General features: G+C 34.6%; 1 protein-coding gene across 5 annotated transcripts; it reads right to left on the bottom strand.

The window, feature by feature from the left end:
• Window positions 1-367: 367 nt before the first annotated feature.
• On the bottom strand, window positions 368-19274 carry LOC115955712 (VPS35 endosomal protein sorting factor-like). 5 transcript variants are annotated; one of them, XM_031073976.1, is made up of 24 exons: window positions 19096-19274; window positions 17604-17810; window positions 16123-16153; window positions 15496-15680; window positions 14596-14755; window positions 12695-12791; window positions 12074-12243; window positions 11102-11268; window positions 10601-10789; window positions 10378-10467; window positions 9838-9918; window positions 8744-8887; window positions 8364-8446; window positions 6888-7026; window positions 6692-6775; window positions 5261-5422; window positions 5095-5182; window positions 4007-4084; window positions 2917-2983; window positions 2701-2800; window positions 1438-1554; window positions 1307-1363; window positions 785-947; window positions 368-705 (listed from the first exon to the last, which is right to left on the bottom strand). In XM_031073976.1, the coding sequence occupies exons 1-23, from the start codon at window positions 19204-19206 to the stop codon at window positions 798-800; spliced, it is 2757 nt and encodes a 918-aa protein (XP_030929836.1). In that variant the 5' UTR covers window positions 19207-19274; the 3' UTR covers window positions 368-705; window positions 785-797. The 5 variants fall into 5 exon arrangements, with proteins under 5 accessions (XP_030929836.1, XP_030929838.1, XP_030929837.1 ...); XM_031073978.1 differs by having other exon boundaries at window positions 368-696; XM_031073977.1 differs by having other exon boundaries at window positions 368-685.
• Window positions 19275-19327: the final 53 nt, after the last annotated feature.

Below are 19327 nucleotides of genomic sequence, written 5' to 3'. Positions count from 1 at the left end.
AATAATTTTTAAATGTGTGAATAGTATCGTGGGACCCATTTTTAATGAAAAAGTTGCTGAAAAGTGAAATTTGTGGGTCCATGAACAGTACACGACGTGCTGTGATTGGCTGAAAGAAATGGAAAAAGTCAAAATTTGCGGTTACTGTTCATGTACTGTTCAATGAACAGTAACCGCAGCCCTCACAAAGTTAGAAAACGTGTGAAAAAAAAAAAAAAAAAAAAAAAAGCAGGAAAACATAAACGCGCTGGTTTTCAGCGCAATCCAAACGCACTCTTAATCTATTTAACACACCATTTTTCTATTTGACATATCTTTAACAGAAAAAAAAAAAGAAAAAAAAAAAAAAAAGAGGGAAGATAGAAAGAAGAAAGATAAATGATTGGAGCTATGTTCAATTATTTGTGAAACATCATGTAAAAGTAATTAGATGGAAATAAGAGAACCATGCCCAGTTAGTATCTCTGTACAACGAAAACGAATACTATACTCATCTAAACTATAAAATCTAGCTAATTTCCTTTGCAAGGCTTCAAAACTCTCCAAAGAACTGTCTCTGCTTCTTCCAAGAGCCCAAATCATTATTAAATCCAATAGCATCTACAATTGTGTTGATTCCCCCATCTTCCATAAAGACATATATCTTCTATGAACAAAATATACATTTTCTTACAAACTTTATACCCTGTGAAAAGACTGAGAGTACTGTCACACAATCAAAGAATTATTATGAATTAGAATGAACATTTCCAAGGTGGACTTCCAATTTAACAAATCATAATACCTTTATCTATCATTCAGACAGTAATGGATGGTGACACCATGGGCGTCGGCAAGTTTATGTCTAAAAATGTAATGGTTGACTGCAGATATTTGTCACTGGCGCTCAAACACAACCTGGCAGTTTCTATGAGTTTGGAGCAGACTTGGGATATTTCATTGCTTAACTGCCAGAGAGAGAGAGAGAGAGAGAGAAAGCCATGAGGAAGAAAAACAAACATAAAAATAAAAAATAATAAAAAAGTATACATCGCAGGGCAATGCACAGTACAGCACGGCAAAGCTGTGAGAGAGAGCATTGCAGGACAAGTAGAGCATCCAAGGTTTATCAGATTCATGAGAAAGGAAACCAACATTTTTCCATGTTTATTTAATTGCTTGAAAGTGGATTGCCTCTGGACAAGCCTGCCTAAGAACCATCATGGGAAACCTACACACAGATCACTTGCTTTGCCATGTACCATTCCTTTTGATGATTGATCTACTAAAATTGATAGCTAGTCAAAAAGATGACAGAGGAGCTTACCATGAAAGACGATGCAATGCAATTGCAAGCTTCAAGTGCCATGCTTCCACGAGCCGCCTTATTCAGCATCATACATCAGTAAAATCTAAAATTGTCAATTTATACAATAATATAGTGAAAGGCATAGTTACCTGCGAAGGCTCTTGCTGAATGGTATCAACCAGGTTCTGAAGAACATACTCAGCAAAGGACACAAGTTCTCGTAAGTAAGATGAATCACCAAAAAATAATAGGTCATTTCCAGGAATCTGGGAGGAAAAAGAAAGAATCTATTAGGAGACATGAGATATAACAGCACAACTAGGCTTTTTCTTTACAATGATTACTTCAACCCGTTCATGCAAATTCCAAAGACTCTTCATGGACTACATGTTATTTGACAAGGAGCAAAATTTAAAATTCATGTATGAGTTAGCTAAATTTAAATTGTATATGCATATTAAGTAGTGGCTATAGGGAATATACACGAAATTTCCAGATCTGTGAGATGCAAAATAGAGAAAAAAATATGCATCAAAGCAAACAATCACACAAGACAATATTTACGTGGTTCAGCAATTTGTCTACGTCCATGGAGTTGCAGGGATTTCACAATTCACTGGAAAAAAATATAAGATGCAACAATATAGTTTTCTCTCTCACAACAACACACCAAACCCTAATCTCCAAACAACAGTTTTTTTTTTTTTATCCTGCTCACAGATTCACCAATTGGCTAAAAACGAGCCAAATTTTTTTTCCCAGGGGCCCCAGGGAGGCTTGTCCATGAGCACTCCGGCTTGGGCTAGCCCAAGCCTTTGTTCCATGGACTAAACCTCTAGAAAAAATCCCATAAACCGTAGCAATTTTATATTGGGTCGGGTCATAATTTGAATCAAACTCAATTAGGCACCACAAGGCCCAATTGTGGCCTTATGGAATAAAACAAAATCAAATCCTTAATCATTTTTAATTTAACTAATATTTGTTCATCTTTTTTTAGCTCTTTTTTAAACCGTCAATACTAAAAAGGTTTTTTTTTTTTTTTGGTTTGGTAATTAATTAATGCACCAGGTGGGATTTGCACCCACAAACTTGCTCACCTCTCCAAACTTATGCTGAATTGAAGAGCCATTAGGCCTAAAGGCCATTGGCGAGAGTCTATATCATGTCAGTAGCAAATCCCTGCGAAGCTTAATGAAACTAATATATTTACAAAAGATGACACCAGCATAAGCAAAAACTATGAAGACATGAAATCTTCTTCCATTTTGATAATAAGGAAATTCAAATCCATGCATTTCAAAACTTTTTGACCCATATTTTCAGTATTCTGACCGTGTTTTAAAAGTCTGAAAGTTTGGATTTCTCAAATTGTAAAATTAACACATTTAAAAAGAAGAGTGTAGATATACCTCTCCATGATCTGCATGGTATGGGAGCTTATTTTGAGATAGTGTAGCTGTCAATGTAAGAATTGTGCAAAAAACTCTTGTCCTCATTCTTGGTGTCATCCTGCAGTGACATTTTCAACTATCAAACTAATACCTACAGCCATAACAAAGAGACGGAAAAGAAAAGAAGAGAAAATGGAGCAATGTTGTTGACATAATATGCAATGGAAGGCTTACCAAGATCTGGAATTAACAAGAGATAGTATGTTATTTGGGAAGTAGGTGACTCCTTGCTCAGAATTACCTTCAGATGGAACATATGAAGTGAGGGAAAAAAAGTGTATGAAGGATATCTCAAACTGTGATCTTGGAAAACACACAGATTGCACTAATTGTAACACAACGTCACATCAACAGAAAATTTCCCAAATATACGATTGTTTAGCTCATTTTAGAAAACCCCTTTCTTAAGTGAAAGCCCTGTCTTTGGAGCATCAAGAAAACCCCCCTTTTTAAAAAAAAAAAAAATTTAAGTAGCATTAAGAGAACTCTGTGTATCAAACTATCAATACTTTTTCCAAAAATATTACTGAAAGGGAAAAAATGCATTAAGACGACTCTGTGCATCAATGTAGTTTATTGTTTGTCTTTCTATATATCTGAATTTATAGAGCTACCTCGATAGGTGTTCATATATCATCTTAGAGGGTATATACCAAAACTCAGTTAGATGGACTAGAATAACACAATCACTTGCATTTTCAGCATCCTAACTTACTTTTGTCGTTCAAATTGATACCATCCATAACTGCCAATAAGGAATCACCAACTTTATAAATTCAAGTACTCTTTCTTGATGTTTATTTCAGAAACAAGTTATAACTAGCCCGTCATTTTCACTTCTATCACTCAACGTAAAAGTCCTTAAATTTCATTTACTTTGGATTTGTTTTACCCTTGGGGTGGCAAACGGAGGTGAGGGACCTTATGTAGAATACGCTAAACCTAAAGCCTTTTACCATGAAAAAAAGAAAAAATGAAAAAGGCTCATCAGTGTTTCTGATCATTCAAAATGAGATTAGATTTGGCTAATGATCTGAAAATGAGTTTCCATTTTTCATTCTTTTTAAGAAATTTTTATTTTCACAAACATTGTTAGAAAACTAAAAATTAAGAAAGATTCCACTCTCAGATTAGATCTAGTCATAGAGATCGGAAAATGGCCAAAAGAAAACCATTCAAATAAACATGCAACTTAAGCTAAACTTATCCATAGTCTAAACAGATTTTGGATATAAGATGAGGATTAAAAAGAAGAATTAATCACCTGGAACCATAACCAAGTGGCTGCATAACTTTTGAATTGCAGAGAGTATGCCTTCAACATCAATTGATGTCCGGGACCCTACAGATGCAATTAATCCAACTGAGCAATGAATTTAATTTGGAAATGTTCATCTTTGATATATTTACAACCAAAATGACCATTACAACATCAGTAAATAAAGAAATATAAAATTTATGAGCAATCATAAACAAGCAAAAACACATAAAAAATTAGCAAGTTGGAAGATTAAGAAAGGAAATCTTTAAAGAAAAAATGTATAAAACACATTGGCAATGGGTACTATTTGTCTGAGATTCCATGTAATCTTTTTTTTCTAATTTTGAGCTCTAAAGTGCATCTTCCTAGTAAAGAAATTAACAAAAAAAAAACAGGAACAATAAAGCAACAGAAAAAAAAAAAAAAAAAAAAAAAAAAAAAAAAAAAAAAAAAAAAAAAAAAAAATTTTCCTAAAAGATGTACACACATGTGCGCGCGCGCACACACACACACACACACACTTGAACATGTATGCATATAAATATGCACATAGGTTTGTATTCAAGAACCATATCCCATTGCAGAGCTTTGTTCATTTCAATAGCCAGCAATAGTTAATTAATGTTCACACATATTTGTGTAAATATTTGTGATGCTACTTACTACAATGTCACATATTTCTGTATATTTGTTTTTATCTATGTGCTAAATGCTAATGTAGCTTGATATGTATAAAAATATACTCTCAGCTTGCTTAGAGCAAGAGAGAGAAAAATCAGCTACCAAAGTGCCAAGGACCTTCCAGAATAGGTGCAACATCTGCTATTCATTTAGATAGATTAATACACTAAATTTGTGGTCATTACATTAGACCCCCACACACAAAACAACGTTAATTTTTTATTGCAAATGTTTCTATTAGATGTTAAGGAAAATGTAGGAAAGAAACAAGGGGGGGTGGTGGGTGGAATGGCCTTATAGGCCCTACGTTAAAGGAGGGAGGTCATCCTTGGTTTTCACACATAAGTTACAGAACAAATGCTGTTGAAGATCTACTTATGCAAAGCTTCACAAAATAGAGATGAACTAACCATCCATCAGGTCTAAACTTAGCAAACAGTTGATTGCGGAATCTATCAGTCCATCTGAATGAGAGACTAAACCACATAACAAGGCAACCTGAAACGTTGAAGTGAATAAGTATCAATATTCAGATTAGTTTCAATAACTTAATCATGTCAAAGGACGAAAAATTACCTCAGCAGTCTCAAGATAAAGATATAACTGTTTAACCCCAGCTGAAATAGAAGGCAATGTGACTTCACTAAATGCTATGCAAGATTTGACAAAACTAAGATGCTTTTTTGCATCTTTCAAAGCCTTAATCACTAAACAATTGCTGGAGTGAACAAGGGTTTCCTGCCAGAAAATTGAAGTGCTGAATCAGTGTCAGCATGTTGAAAACAAATATGATCATTTACTTCTTCTTTTTTTTGATAAGAAAATATGATCATTTATCATTAGTATGAAGTGTTAAATGGACAGTCTAGTAACTGTTTCCTTCTTGAATGCAAAACCTGAAATGGTGCTACGACAGGCATTTGAACAAACCATATTGGGGGGAAAAAAACCTTAAGTCTACATGAGTTCATTTTCTTTTTCTTTTTTTCCTTTCCTTTTTCTTATTCTTCTAAGCAAACTATAGCTCTTTCTGAAGTTGGTTTATTTTTCCTTATGAAACATTGAATACTTTTTAAGTGTGAGCATATTTAAAACAAATATGATCATTTATCATTAGTATGAAATGTTAAATGGACATTCTAGTAACTGTTTCCTTCTTGAATGCAAAACCTGAAATGGTGCTAAGACAGGCATTTGAACAAGACATATTGGGGGGAAAAAACCTTAAGTCTACATGAGTTCATTTTTTTTCCTTCCCTTTTTCTTATTCTTCTAAGCAAATTATAGCTCTTTCTGAAGTTGGTTTATTTTGCCTTATGAAACATTCAATACTTACATGCCATTTTATCCTAATAAATAAGATTGACTGCCCCAAAAGAACCAAGCTGTACCTCCTCACTTTACTACATGAATAAGACCAAATTCTCTGGGTGTAGCATGTACCCCTGCAACCCTTACAGGTAGCAAGTAGCAACCAGTTTGTCTTAACCCCTGCATACATTGAACCCTTCTCTTGAACATGAAAGCATGAGCTATTGGGTTGTGTTATCTTATTATCTACATAAAAGAATTTATACAAAGCAATCCTTTTTCCTATTTTTAACTTCTAAGTTACCCTAAAAATATGGGCATGAAAGTTTTTAAGTACGAGAATATCCTCAAGAATCCTTCTACCTCAACTGAGTTGATGCTATTTCTTTTCTGAAACACATAATTTTCCAGACAACAAGTGGACTGCATAATGTTTGGATGGCTTCATCTATAGATTCAGTGTTTGAGTATAATCCTATAAATTAAAACTGCATAATGTACGAAAATTCAGGAAGATGAGCTTCACAAGGGAAGCAAGTAATGCCATGTTATCAGAAAGCACAATGCAGATACATAAATAAGATTTTTTTTCTTAAAATTTCTATTTAACAAATATCACAATATCAAAGACCATAAGATTAAAAATAGATACTGTGCTCATCCATGTTTCAGAAAAAGAAAAGAAAGAATTCATACCTTAAGTTCATTTAAGCTACTAAAAGCTCCACGACATTCAACTAAAAATGATAAATGGCGTTCCATCTCTGTTCCATAGTCAACCTAACAAATAAAGAGCAGCAATGTATGTCAATCCAATTATATGAATTGCCACAAAATAGTCACAGGATAGCAACTGCCGGGGGCAAATCAGCATGGGCTTGAAATTATTTACCATATGGACGAAACGAGAAATCAACCGTGCTGGCTGGTTATCATCATCTTTCATATTCAAAAAATCACCATCATCATGTAGATTTTGTGAAATTTCAAACAGCAGCTGTATGGATGTTGGATCACTTATAGAACCGTTCCTGCACAATGAAATAAGCATAAACTATAACTGCTACCTGGAAATCGAATCAAATCTTCAAACATACCAAGAATTAGAAAGAAATCCAGGTCATAAAGTATGAGGAGCCAACTAGATATCTATATTTAGGTACTCACTGGATTTTATCTACCAGATACTAAATACAAATACATCAAATCATGAAACTTGAAGGATTGGTAGTTGGTGTTTCCAGATATATGAACCTGGCTCTCCTGTACATTTCCTCTGTACTGAAGTATCTCTTTTTTGCAATAGAAGTTTAATTTATGAAAGAAAAAAAATTCCAGATATGAACCAATAATAAACCTACCCTGAGGATGACATTCTACGTTTAAGTTAAGGCATCTATATGTATACAATATTGAAACCCAATAAAAGAGAGATTCCAACACTACCAGGTTTTTGAAACCCAAATTCTGTCACATAACATTTGGTTCAGATTGTTCTGTAAATCAGTGCCTCACATGTTCTAAAAGTTACTTTATGACCTAAAATCATTCAATCGCATTGTGTCATCAATCCTTCTTTTATTTATTTATTTATTTTTCAAGGTAAAGAGCTTCATTGAAAAAAGGAAGAAAAAAATACAAAACCAAAGCACATAGGCAGTGTACTATGGAACCATCAAAATGTCTAAACTAAATTGCAAGGAAAGTACAAGAATCAAGCAAATCATGCAACAAATTAAAAAATAAAAATAAAATGAATCAACCTCTCATTCCCTTCAAACGGATCAAGCTCCAAATTACCACATTTTTGTGTCTATTGAACTTGCTCAACCAGCTAGCTAAAAGCTCCACAACCCCCATGGCATAAACCAATGAACCCCAAATAGTGAAAACATCATAGTCCACATCTCTAGCTACAGGGCTGTGTAGGAGTAAATAAGCAATAGTCTTCCCATTCCTCTTACACATACAACTCAATTTCCATAGTAAGGACCATTAGTGTTACTTCAAGGCTGTCTTTGGCTGCATGGAAAAATTTGGATGAGGAACTGGGTGGAATTTTACTGCTTTTTTAATTATTATTTTTTTAAATCCCCATGAAGTTTGGCTCCAAATCCATCCATCCCCAGCAGTTGCCTGCTTTTCAACCTGAGTGCAGTTGCCTGCTTTTCAACCTGAGTGCTTATGAAGACCTTTCTTACCTACCTACCACTATCCACCTAGGGGAAGACAGGTAGTGGCTGGTCCAGTAGGCAGGTGGAACCAATCCCAGTGAAGGGTAGCATAGGAAAGTGAGGCACATCAACATAAAGATCAGGCTTTAACTAGACAAAGCAGGGTATGAAAACATAGTTGTTGAAAAATGTACCTTGTTGCCATGTTGAGGATATGCATATTGACAATGCTCCGTGAGCTCCCATACATTATATCTAAGATCTCCAGAAAATGGTTCTACAAAGTAGCATTTACAATTAATCACCCCATTTTTAGTTCACAAAAATATAAGTGTCTCAAACTACACAACATGAAACAAAAAAGGCAAATAAAATTACTATTCATTTACAATTTTATGAAATATGAACAACAACAAAGCTTTAGTTCCAAAATTTGGGGGTGGCTATTGATCCTTATCAGATTAGATTGGGTCGGTCGCATGAATTCTTTTCCTCAAGAGATTAGATTCAAGACACACATACACATGAAAAATAAATAAATAAATAAAAGCTACTATGAGAGTAAGAAGCATACCAAGGTGAATACATCCTCTAAGACCTTGAAATGAGTAAGAATCTTCACCAAGATGGATTGCAAGCTTGCCAATTCATCTTCAGTGACCACTTTATTGTATGCTCTCTTTGAAATACCTCCTAAAATGGTGTTCAGATGGTTGTCCTGCCACAAATGAATAGATTCAGAGGATATACAAATGCTCACATCCACGATACTGTAAGCAAGCTTGATAACAGAACAACTGAAGTTGGAAGGATATCAAATAAAAATATCAACATTGCAGAGAGAGCCCAAACAAGCTTCATCCTAGAAAACATAGCCTAACTATTCTTACTGCCTTGGACCCAAAGTTATACCTATGTCATAAAAATTCCAACAAAAAAGCCGTAGAACTTAGCAAAGTAGAATACTGAGGTTATTCAAATTAGTCACTCTTGTACCAAAAAGGGAAGAGTGCCTATCTCTCTCTCTCTCTCTCTCTCTCTCTCGATAAGCAATAAATTTCATTAAATAGCACAAAAGGGGTGCAACCTTACTACCTTAGTACTTGGGAATCTGGATGTATATAAGATCAAAAAAGAAAGTAGAATTATCCTTTCAAACATTTAACTTTTTTACAGTTAACTAGTATTAAAACAAGAGAAAGAATAATTAAAAACGACATGCAAAGTTACAATGATGGCATTTGATTTTACTTTTTTAACTTGTGCTGGGACTCAGTTGCATTTAAAGAATTATATACAACTAAGTTGCTTTTAAAGAATTAATTACTTTAGACTGTGCTGGGACTCAGTTGCAATTAAAGAGCATGTTAATTTTACATAGAATTAAGAATTAAGTTCAGTTTACTTCAACTGAACAAGACCGCCAGTGCTGCAATAGCATTGAGGGGAAAAAATAATAAAAGAAGGAAACAAAAACTCATAATGAGTAAAAGCACCAAACAAATGTTCTAGTTAAGACTGTTGCATGTAGGAAAGAGTTGCGACAATTTAATGCCACATCAAACAAAGATAGTCTCAAAAAGTGTCACAATAAATACAGTTATTCATAGAACTGAAGTGAAAAACAGAACCAAAGGTGTGACAGTGTCAAAGGCCACCCAAACTTACCATCTGATTTTGAAGAACAATATCCACATAAGCATCCACAACCTTCAGGTACTCATCAAGGCTATTCCTTTCACTCATAACCTGATATTGTATTTATCATTGAAACACATAGACTCATTCATAAAACAAAGATAAATAAAATATTTCAAAACAGCATAGCATTGGGAATTTTAGGACCTATAATGTATTTAAATAGCTACAACATCAACCATTACTATTAAATATTATTTCTTCCCTACCATAAATGCCAATAAATAATTGCGTAATCTAAAAAATAGTGAAATTTACATTTCAAAAGGTTACATAAGATGTGACTCTTTGATAGAATGAACACAAATACCACTCCAAAAAAACAATAATGAGTTGAAGAGAAAGAACCCAAACCTAAGATTACTCTTAACATACCAAAGTAGGGTTTTATGTAAGAAAACTAACTATGTTACAAAAACTCATAGAATGTAAAAAAAAAAAAAAAAAAAAAAAAAAAAAAAAAAAAAAAATGTTGAAATCAAGCGAATAGGCGTAGATTACTCTACAGACCTGAGTAACTTTATCAACCACAGCATGGACAATGTCCCTTTGAGATTTCCTTTCAGAAAGCCTGAATCCTAGTAACCTGTAATTCAAACACTACTCCCACCACAGAATAAATGAATAAATAAACTGCCTATCAAATATCAGGATAAATAAATAAATAAATTAACAGCCAAAGTAAAGGAGGTGCCACTTCTTACGCAAAGAGTCATTAGCATAAGAACAACACCTGATCAAAGGAATAATCATTGCTGCATTCAATGGTATGAAGGATCTCCACAGCACTTGCAGTAACAACTTCAGCAGGAAGTTCCTTAAGTAGATGATGCAGAACAATTGAGAGGCAACAGAAACTCCCAAACAACTCCACTTGATTCATTCCTAGCCCAAGCTCCACAAGCACATTACCTACTTGCCTCTTGCAAAACATACAGTACAAATGTCATCAAATAAGCTATTGCAGAAAGCAACTAGTTCATGTCAGAGAACCTACTATTAAGGTTAAGATAACTTCATTAGCGCACTCTTAGATTACTAGATAGATGTAATGGAAGAAATGGCTTCAGAAGAATCAAAATAAGAATTTTGAAAACAATTCTTATAAATCAATATTTTCACTCTTGCATTTTAGGAGTTCAGAAAAAACATATTAACAGTGATATGTAGAACCCTACCATACGGTAGGGTTTGAGACAGGAAGTATGAGTATCACATGAAACTCCGCATATACCTGAGAAGCATCCTTAAATATGCATTTCATAATATACTCAATGGTTGGCTCCATCAGAGTGACAAGCAATCTTCTGTTGTTTGTAATATTTCCTTGTGTTGTTTCCTTGGCTGATATGATCCGCATCACTAGAATCTTGATGTCATTAACACATTTAACTAGGTATCCTGTCAAATTATTGTCAGACATACAAGTGTAGATAAGAGTTGAAAGAAAAGGGGGACCGGGGGGGGGGGGGGGTGGTGGACATATGAATAGCCTGCTACACATGATCCGCAATGGAACATGTCTCAACAGGATTATCAATTACTAAATGTAGAACACAGCACAAAAATCCAGGTCAAGCCACAGGATTTGGGCACACCTTCAGATTAGCAGGATTCCAATTAATAATTTTTTACACTTGTCTAAATTGCCTCTATAAAAGTGGGAATCATCTTGGGTTGCACTGGTGCAGCATTTTCTTTAATGAAGTTACAAACTAAAAATAGGGCAATCAGAGAAGCCCAATATTCAGTGAAAATAAGAAAAGAATATGTAGTTCAGGAATTACCATATGAATTTCACCAAGAACTGCAGAAAATATTTTCAGAGGGCATAATTTCCATTCAACCATTAACCAACAAGGATCTTTTCCTAAATGGATATTCTGAGTTAAAAAGTAGTAAGATAGATTTAAAGCTGTATAGCCACCAAAGCAAGTATCAGTTTCAATTCTAGCAATAACTAGATTCAACTCAGTCTTAATTTGGGTTTTTAATCCACTGTTAGCACATTGCCCAGCCAATGTCAACAGAATCTAGGATATATGAACCTGAACCACACTGGGCCAAACCCACTCCATGTTATGCCTTATCCATGGCACATGCTAATAATGTTTGCATATTTGAGCAGGAATGCAACTAATGGACAGTATGTCATTGGTCAGTTATGCATGCATTTTCTGTATGCATGAAGAATACAAATGTGTACCTATATCACATGAGGGCAACTTCTGGGCACAGTGGGTCATATACAGACGACAGTAGGCAGATGCCAATGGATCTGCTAACCCTCTTGTCATCATAACCAAACGCTGGACACAGTCTTCAGGTTTGTCAACCAGGAAACGCCAGCAAGGCAATAAAGCCAGCTCTAAATAACTGAAGTCCAACATCAAGTAAACAACCAATTAAAGAAAGAAAAATCTCAGAGAAAGAGAGATTGAGGAGAAAAGCCAAAATAAATTCTAATAAGCATTTGCATGAAAAATACAAGGCAGATATAGAGAGAAATTCTGCCAAATAACTTTGGAAGTCTATTGGAACAATCACATATTAAGAAATTGGGTCCAGTGTGTGCTGCTCCTGTATGCATATGGGTAATTTTCATAATTATTAGTGATTGAAATAAATTGCCAACCAGAAACAAACATGACACTTTCTTTAACAAAACATAGGAACCAGGGGGAAGGGAGAAAAGCATAGGCAAAAAAAAAAAAAACCATAATAAATGACGAGCAAGAGGAGTAGAAGAGATTACAACTTGACATTACTAGCATCAGTCAATACTACAAGGATACTAAATATAGAGACTAAGAAAAGAGGACTTCACATGCGTGGAAGAAGCTCCCGGATGGAACCAATTTTGCAGAACCAATTATTGCAAGTTTCTTTGGCATCAGAGCAAATGTCACTTGCTTGAAAGTTATCTGCCATAAATCCAAAAAAATAAAAATAAAAAATAAAAGCTCAGGAAAAACTATCAACCCACTACCAAAAATATAAAACTAACAATGTTGTGTTGCGTAGACCTAACTTGTTGAAGAAGGATTAAATAAAATATTCAGCAACAAGTAGGGGGAAAAAAGCAAAGAAGGGCAGAAGAGGAAGAGCCACAACTAAGTTTGAATTATCAAAGGCCTTGAAGATCTGCTGCTCTGTTCTAGATGCTACCAGTACAAAAAAACACCACCCAACAGGCTCTTACTTCATTCATTCATTCTTCACAACATGGCAGTTTATCATGCCCTTTAATCATGTTGACATACAGTCATAAGATTTGAGAAAATATCAGCAATAAATTCTTAAAACCATGCATGAATGATATGAACTGAGAGATCATTACATGTTATTATCCTAAGATTACCCAAATATGCATAGAACACTTCAAGGCTTCTTACATCAATCATTCGCACTCAAAGAGTAGTCTCCAGAAAATAGAATGAATGTTTCTCCTATAAATCCATCAAGAATTTAGATTCAACTCATAGAAATTGACACTCACATTGAGCTTGACCCATTTTCTTCCATCTGAAAAAAAATGATTAAAGAAGAAAATTGTTTTTTCTTCTTTATCATTGTTTTTTCAGAGAAGTAGTGATTTTATTAGAAATTAATAGTACAATATGTACATGGAAATGACACTGAGACCCCTGAGTTTAGGAGTTCAATGAACACCAACAAATTTGAAAAAATGAAAGAACTTGTAGCTACCACTTAATCCAAATTCACCACACATATAAAGGAACAACCTTTTCTATCTCGCCACTACAGTCCTCCAAACTGTCGTATCCAGCATGCCAATAATTCAACTACTGTTCCAGGTATAGTCCACATGTTACTGAACAACCAGAGCATAAAAAACCAAAGGACCTTTGCTATATTACAATAAATAAGAAGATGGTATGCTGTCTCCCTGCTAGTCTTAAACATGCAACACAAATCAACCACAACAATCCTTGTTTTTCTAAGAATCTCTGTCACTAAATCTTCTCTAATGCAACAGTCCTAGTAAAGAAAGCTACTCTTGACAGAGCTTTGACCTTCCAAATGCCTTCCAAGGAAGAAAGACACTTCTATTTGACCTCAAGGCCAACTTCAAAACCATGATTTCTGGAATGTGACCATAACAATCTATGCTCACCAACCCAACACATAAAAGTGGAACATAAAAAGTCAAAAAAATAAGACCACAAACTCTAATTCCTGGTCCTGAACCGCCCTAGTAATGTGTGGAGCCCATGATAATTACCATGAGACTCTTCAAACTTTAAAGTAATAAGGAGCAATTTTTAGCCTAATGCTGAACCACCCTAAGAATGTGAGTGGTTTACCAAACACAATCTGCTTTTAAAAGACTCAACTTTGTCACCAGATAGCTGGAGCTTAAGATGCCCCAGGCAAACCCTTTAAACATGAGATCCATACCCAACCAATTCTATAAAGACTAAGTTTCACAACCTATGCAAATTCTAGATGGTTCACACAGATTCCAACAAGTTTTCATCATAAGCAGTCAGATTAGCTGACTGAAAACAATGGCTAAGCAGAACATCAGGTTTCCATTTCAATGGCCACCTCAGTTCAGATCTCATAACTCTGTTCCAATTGAGACATGCTATTTATGCATGTCCTGCCTTAATATTTCCAATTCTTTAGATGCATAAATCCCCATTGCATTACTATAAAGAAAAAGAAGAGAGAGAGAGAGAGAGATACAAAATGATGAAAGACCTGGTAAGGAGCAGAGTCTGGTTCCATCTTCAGCAAATTCAGCTTTCCACATGATTCGCTCCCATACCATATCCCCAAGCATATCCATTATATCCATAGCAAGAACAAAAAGCGTAGGATAAAATTGTAAAATTGATGTATCCATCAAAAGCCTAGCAACCTGCAGAAAGAAGGAATGTGATATCACTTAATGACATATCATTTATTTTTTATTTCACTCTCCTTTGGTAATGTAAGGAAAAAGATATTAACTTAATAGGTAACAATGGGTAGGACAAGTCTAATCATAGCTGAGGCTCCTTGTAGTTGTTTATAAGCCCAAATCGACCCAGTATATGCTCGTTGCAAGACTCAGCACACATCCACACAACACACACTCAACCAACTCAATTTTAAATTGAGGCATCACAATCTCCCCCACGTTGTGGAATGTCTTCAAGCCCACACGAGGTTACCATGTTTGCTCTGATACCATTTGTAACAACGCAAGCAAAAATGCTGACTACATTTGCATTATACCCAAATGGACTAATGTAGTCATAGTTGAAACTCCTTGTAGTTATATATAAAGACTAGATTGACCCAATATATGCTCAATACACACCCACAACACACACACTCAAATAGTAATCAATATGAGGCATCATAGATCAAGTTCATATACCAATTAATTGGAAACATTCAGCCAAAGTGAGAATGAAGCATGGCTAAATTAACTTCACCAACTGTTTCTTAGTGAATAAATAATATGCCACTGCTACAGATTTCTTAATAAATATATTATAGAACAAGAGATATATAACAAAAAGATGCTTGATCATTCCCACAAATTCTCAATAATCAAAAAAGGCATAAAAAAATTATATATACAAAAAGTTTACCATATCATATTAAACTCACCTTTATAGATAACTTCAAAGATGTTACACGGTCATTAGCACGCCAAGAACGATTAATTTCATCTTTGAGCTCATGCAATCGAGAGACATACTCTTGCCGAGTGATGACCTTGACACCTTCTTCAGCATATTTTTCCGGATCTTCTAGTTCCTCTAGATGCATATTTGTTGAAGATTTATCATATGCTGCAAATTGGCATCATCAAAAAACTGCAATTAAAAGTAATATGGTTGCTCCTGACAAAAATTTAAGCAATTCGAACTAAAATAAACAAAGCATTCTTGCCATTGATAAAACTTGATATATTTTAAATTACTATTTGTTCCAAAAGCTTAAGCTGTTTGGAATTGGTGAATTTAATCTTTTAACCATAATTCTAAAACTCCCCCACATGTGTGAGTCCAAACTCCCCCTTAATAAGTGAAGCCTAAAACGTGGGAGTTTTAACATTTTAAATAGGAGGTAGAGTGCAGATAGGGATCAAAGTCAAGACCTGCTGCTCTAATACCATGATAATTTACCAATTCCCCCAAAAGTTAAGTTGTTTAGAAATGGTAAATTTAATAATTTAATCATAATTCTAACAATATCAACTAAAAAAAAACAGAGGAGAGCAAGCCACCATACCCTTTGCACCTTTCATTATCACATTGGATATCTGTAAATAAATTTAAAAGGGAGAAAATGTTATGTCTTAGAAGAAGAAAATTTGAAGAGAAAAAACAGCAGCTCTACTACAAAATCTGATAACTATACACATACACACACACACAGAGGTATAGGTCCAAATTTAAATTACCAAAACCTTTGTGAATGTTACACCATTTAATAACCTTTTTTTTTTTTTACAAATCTACTGTTAGACTACATTGTCTCCTTATATCCTCCCTCCATGCTTGCAAACTATCAATATGATCAAAGATCAATAACTATCTAATCTATAAAAAATTTACATTCCAATTTTTTTTTTTAAATTATATAATAAAATGAGTTTATGGATTGGTAATACAGATTTTGCATGCATATTAAGAACAAAGAAAACATGTAACCCATGATGAGTTTTCAATATATTTGTCCAAGAAAAAGTTATTAAATGATGCAGCAGAAATAAAGAGTTACACCAAGTGTAACTTGATCTTGACCCATATAGATATCCTTCTCAACCCTATAATACAGCTGATTAAACTGTTCAGGACAACCATATGTATTCCCTACTTCACCACAACATTTTCGAGTTGTAGTTTTCCTAACATATTCTTGCCAGAATTTTTGATTCAATAATGCTAGGAAGATCATGCTTAACTAGGAAGCCATAAAAGAAAGTATTATAATGATTGATGGTCAACTCATTAATATTAAAACTAGATGAACTGAACCATTACAGCCCAACAAAGACCGGAAACTTGAATTCAGGTAAACTCTTTAACATTGGCCTTTTTGGAACTACGAAAAAAAAGTACCATCTAAGTGCATTGTCTCTATGCATCAACAATTTTTTTTATAAGTAGTCTCCCATGCATCAACAATGCTTCAAACATTTCAGGATTCTATTTAAATTTATGCTAGAAATGACTAGAAGGTGAAACCAACATCTAGACTATCATTATGAACAGCCATTTTAATATAATCCAAATCTTTTGATGAGTAGTAATAAATTTAAATGCACTCCTTTAACCAAAGAATAATATTTAGTAATACGTTACCTCAGCACTATAGTAGTCTTTATAAATCCTAGCATAAAACATCAAATGATTAAAAAATAAATAAATAAAGCCCTTATGGCAACAAAACGTGACTATAACTTTATTTTTATAGGTAAAACGTGACTATAATTTTATATACCTCAGTATCGTTAATGGTTCTGAAACCTAAATTGGCCAGTAATAAATTGAGTAACTTTCATCAAAGAAACCATAATCAAGCAATATTTTATAATGAAAACTGTACAAAGTTAAAATTGATGATATAGACATCAGTGCACCACCAAAACACAAGTATGCAAGGCTTAAAAACACTTGACATGTCCTCGGTCTTCAGCAAAAACTGCAAGACATATAAGTATCAACTAGGAAGTTGAAAAATCCAAGGGAAATTATTCGTATACTTACTGAAGAAATTGAAACCATTTTGGAGACAGGAAATCTCTGCATTAAGAATCTCTTGAAAGACATCCATTCCTTTGTCGGGAGTTGAGTAGAAGTTTCACTAGAAGTATTTTCATGATCTTGAAAATCATCTTTAGAAACTGTCGCATTATTATCTGATCTCCTCAGTGGGTCGAAAAAGTCATTGTTTCCATGATCCAAAACATCAACCTATTACAAGACATAATTGAACTTTGTCAAGAGAAAATTACACTTTGTTGACCAAACTCAATCCACAAATCAATACATTTATAACATGATGATGCATTGAATGTAACACCTCAAAATTCACCTTAAGATCAGAAAAGACAGGCATGCAATACATAAATAAATACACATACATACATACACCTCACATATTCCAACACAACATACAAACATAAACAGGCACGCACGCATGAGCACACACAAACATGTGAGCGTATGCATAAATAGGCACCCGCACACATGTATGGGCATGTGTACAGCTATGTACATATCTCAAATATTCCAACACAACTGCAATGCATCTCATGGCTTGGTTTAAAAAGGTTGTATCCAGCTCCCACTTCTGCAAGGTTTGGGACAGGTGATTGATAGGTAGTCTTAGCACACACGCACGCACACAAACAAACATGTGAGCACATGCATAAATAGGCACCTATGTGCATGTGTGGGCACATGTGCACATATATACATATATCTCAAATATCCAACACAATTGCGATGCATCTTTTTGCTAAGTCCGAAAAGATTGTATCTGACTCCCAATTCTACAGGGTCTGGGAGAGATGATTGGTAGGTAGTCTTAGCACATATGCACGCACATAGACAAACATGCGAGCGCATGCATAAATAGGCACCCACGCACATGCGTGGGCACAAGTGCACATATATACATATATCTCAAATATTCCGACACAACTGCAATGCATCTCATAGCTTAGTCTAAAAAGGTTGTGTACCCATCTCCCACTTTTGCGGGGTTTGAGAGCGGTGATTAGTAGGCAGTCTTACTGTAACCCCCAAACTCATGGCTTAGTCTATAGAATGCATATTAAACAGTACCACATCCATGTCCTATTTGGTGCAATTGAATACTCATGATTTAACAATTTCACCACCTAGCCATAGCCAAATTAAAAAAAAAAAAAAAAAAAATTACTTGGTTTAATATCAATTTTGTTATGTATCTTAAGTAGCACGTATATAATTGTAGTTAACGAAAAATAATGTATGCTCTGTTTGGTTGCTGAGAAATTTATTCATGAGAAAACGAAATAATGGTCAGAATCTGGCGCCAAAATACTAAGCCAATTGGGCGTACTGGCTGCAGAGACTGAATTAATCTAAATTTAAAAATTTCGGTTGCAACAGGTTTTTTTTTTTTTGTTTCCCCTAGATTTTCTTAGCATCCAAACAAGTGCTTAAGGACAACGAAAAAGAAACGGAAAATTTGAGAGACAGTGAGTTGGACCTGGCTAAGGAGAGGTGAGGATGGAGCGGAGAGAGGATGGTTTTGGGCGCGTAGGCGAGGAAGCGCGTGGGACTGTCGTTCGGCAATGTAATTGCGGGGTCTGAACTCCATGGATGGAAAAGCCTGTGATTTTTTCAGTGGGAAAGATGGAGATCCCAAAGGAGGTTTTGGCAAGAAGTACAAAAGGAGGTATTGTGCATATTAGATTCCTTCAGCCATTCAAAATAGTAAG

Source organism: Quercus lobata, chromosome 8 (assembly GCF_001633185.2).
Source record: "Quercus lobata isolate SW786 chromosome 8, ValleyOak3.0 Primary Assembly, whole genome shotgun sequence".
Lineage (NCBI taxonomy): Eukaryota > Viridiplantae > Streptophyta > Magnoliopsida > Fagales > Fagaceae > Quercus > Quercus lobata.
The sequence above is the reverse complement of the archived record's forward strand: the minus strand, read 5'-3'. Positions and strand labels throughout refer to the sequence as shown.

What these genes read in the sequence shown, in the direction of transcription:
- LOC115955712 (XM_031073975.1), bottom strand. Translation starts at nt 19,206, where the DNA reads ATGGAGTTCAGACCCCGCAATTACATTGCCGAACGACAGTCCCACGCG. An exon ending in AAATGGTTTCAATTTCTTCA is followed by an intron (nt 16,154 to 17,603) that starts GTAAGTATACGA and finishes ATTTATTTACAG; the next exon opens with ATATCCAATGTGATAATGAA. An exon ending in TTTCTCGTTTCGTCCATATG is followed by an intron (nt 6,776 to 6,887) that starts GTAAATAATTTC and finishes TTTATTTGTTAG; the next exon opens with GTTGACTATGGAACAGAGAT.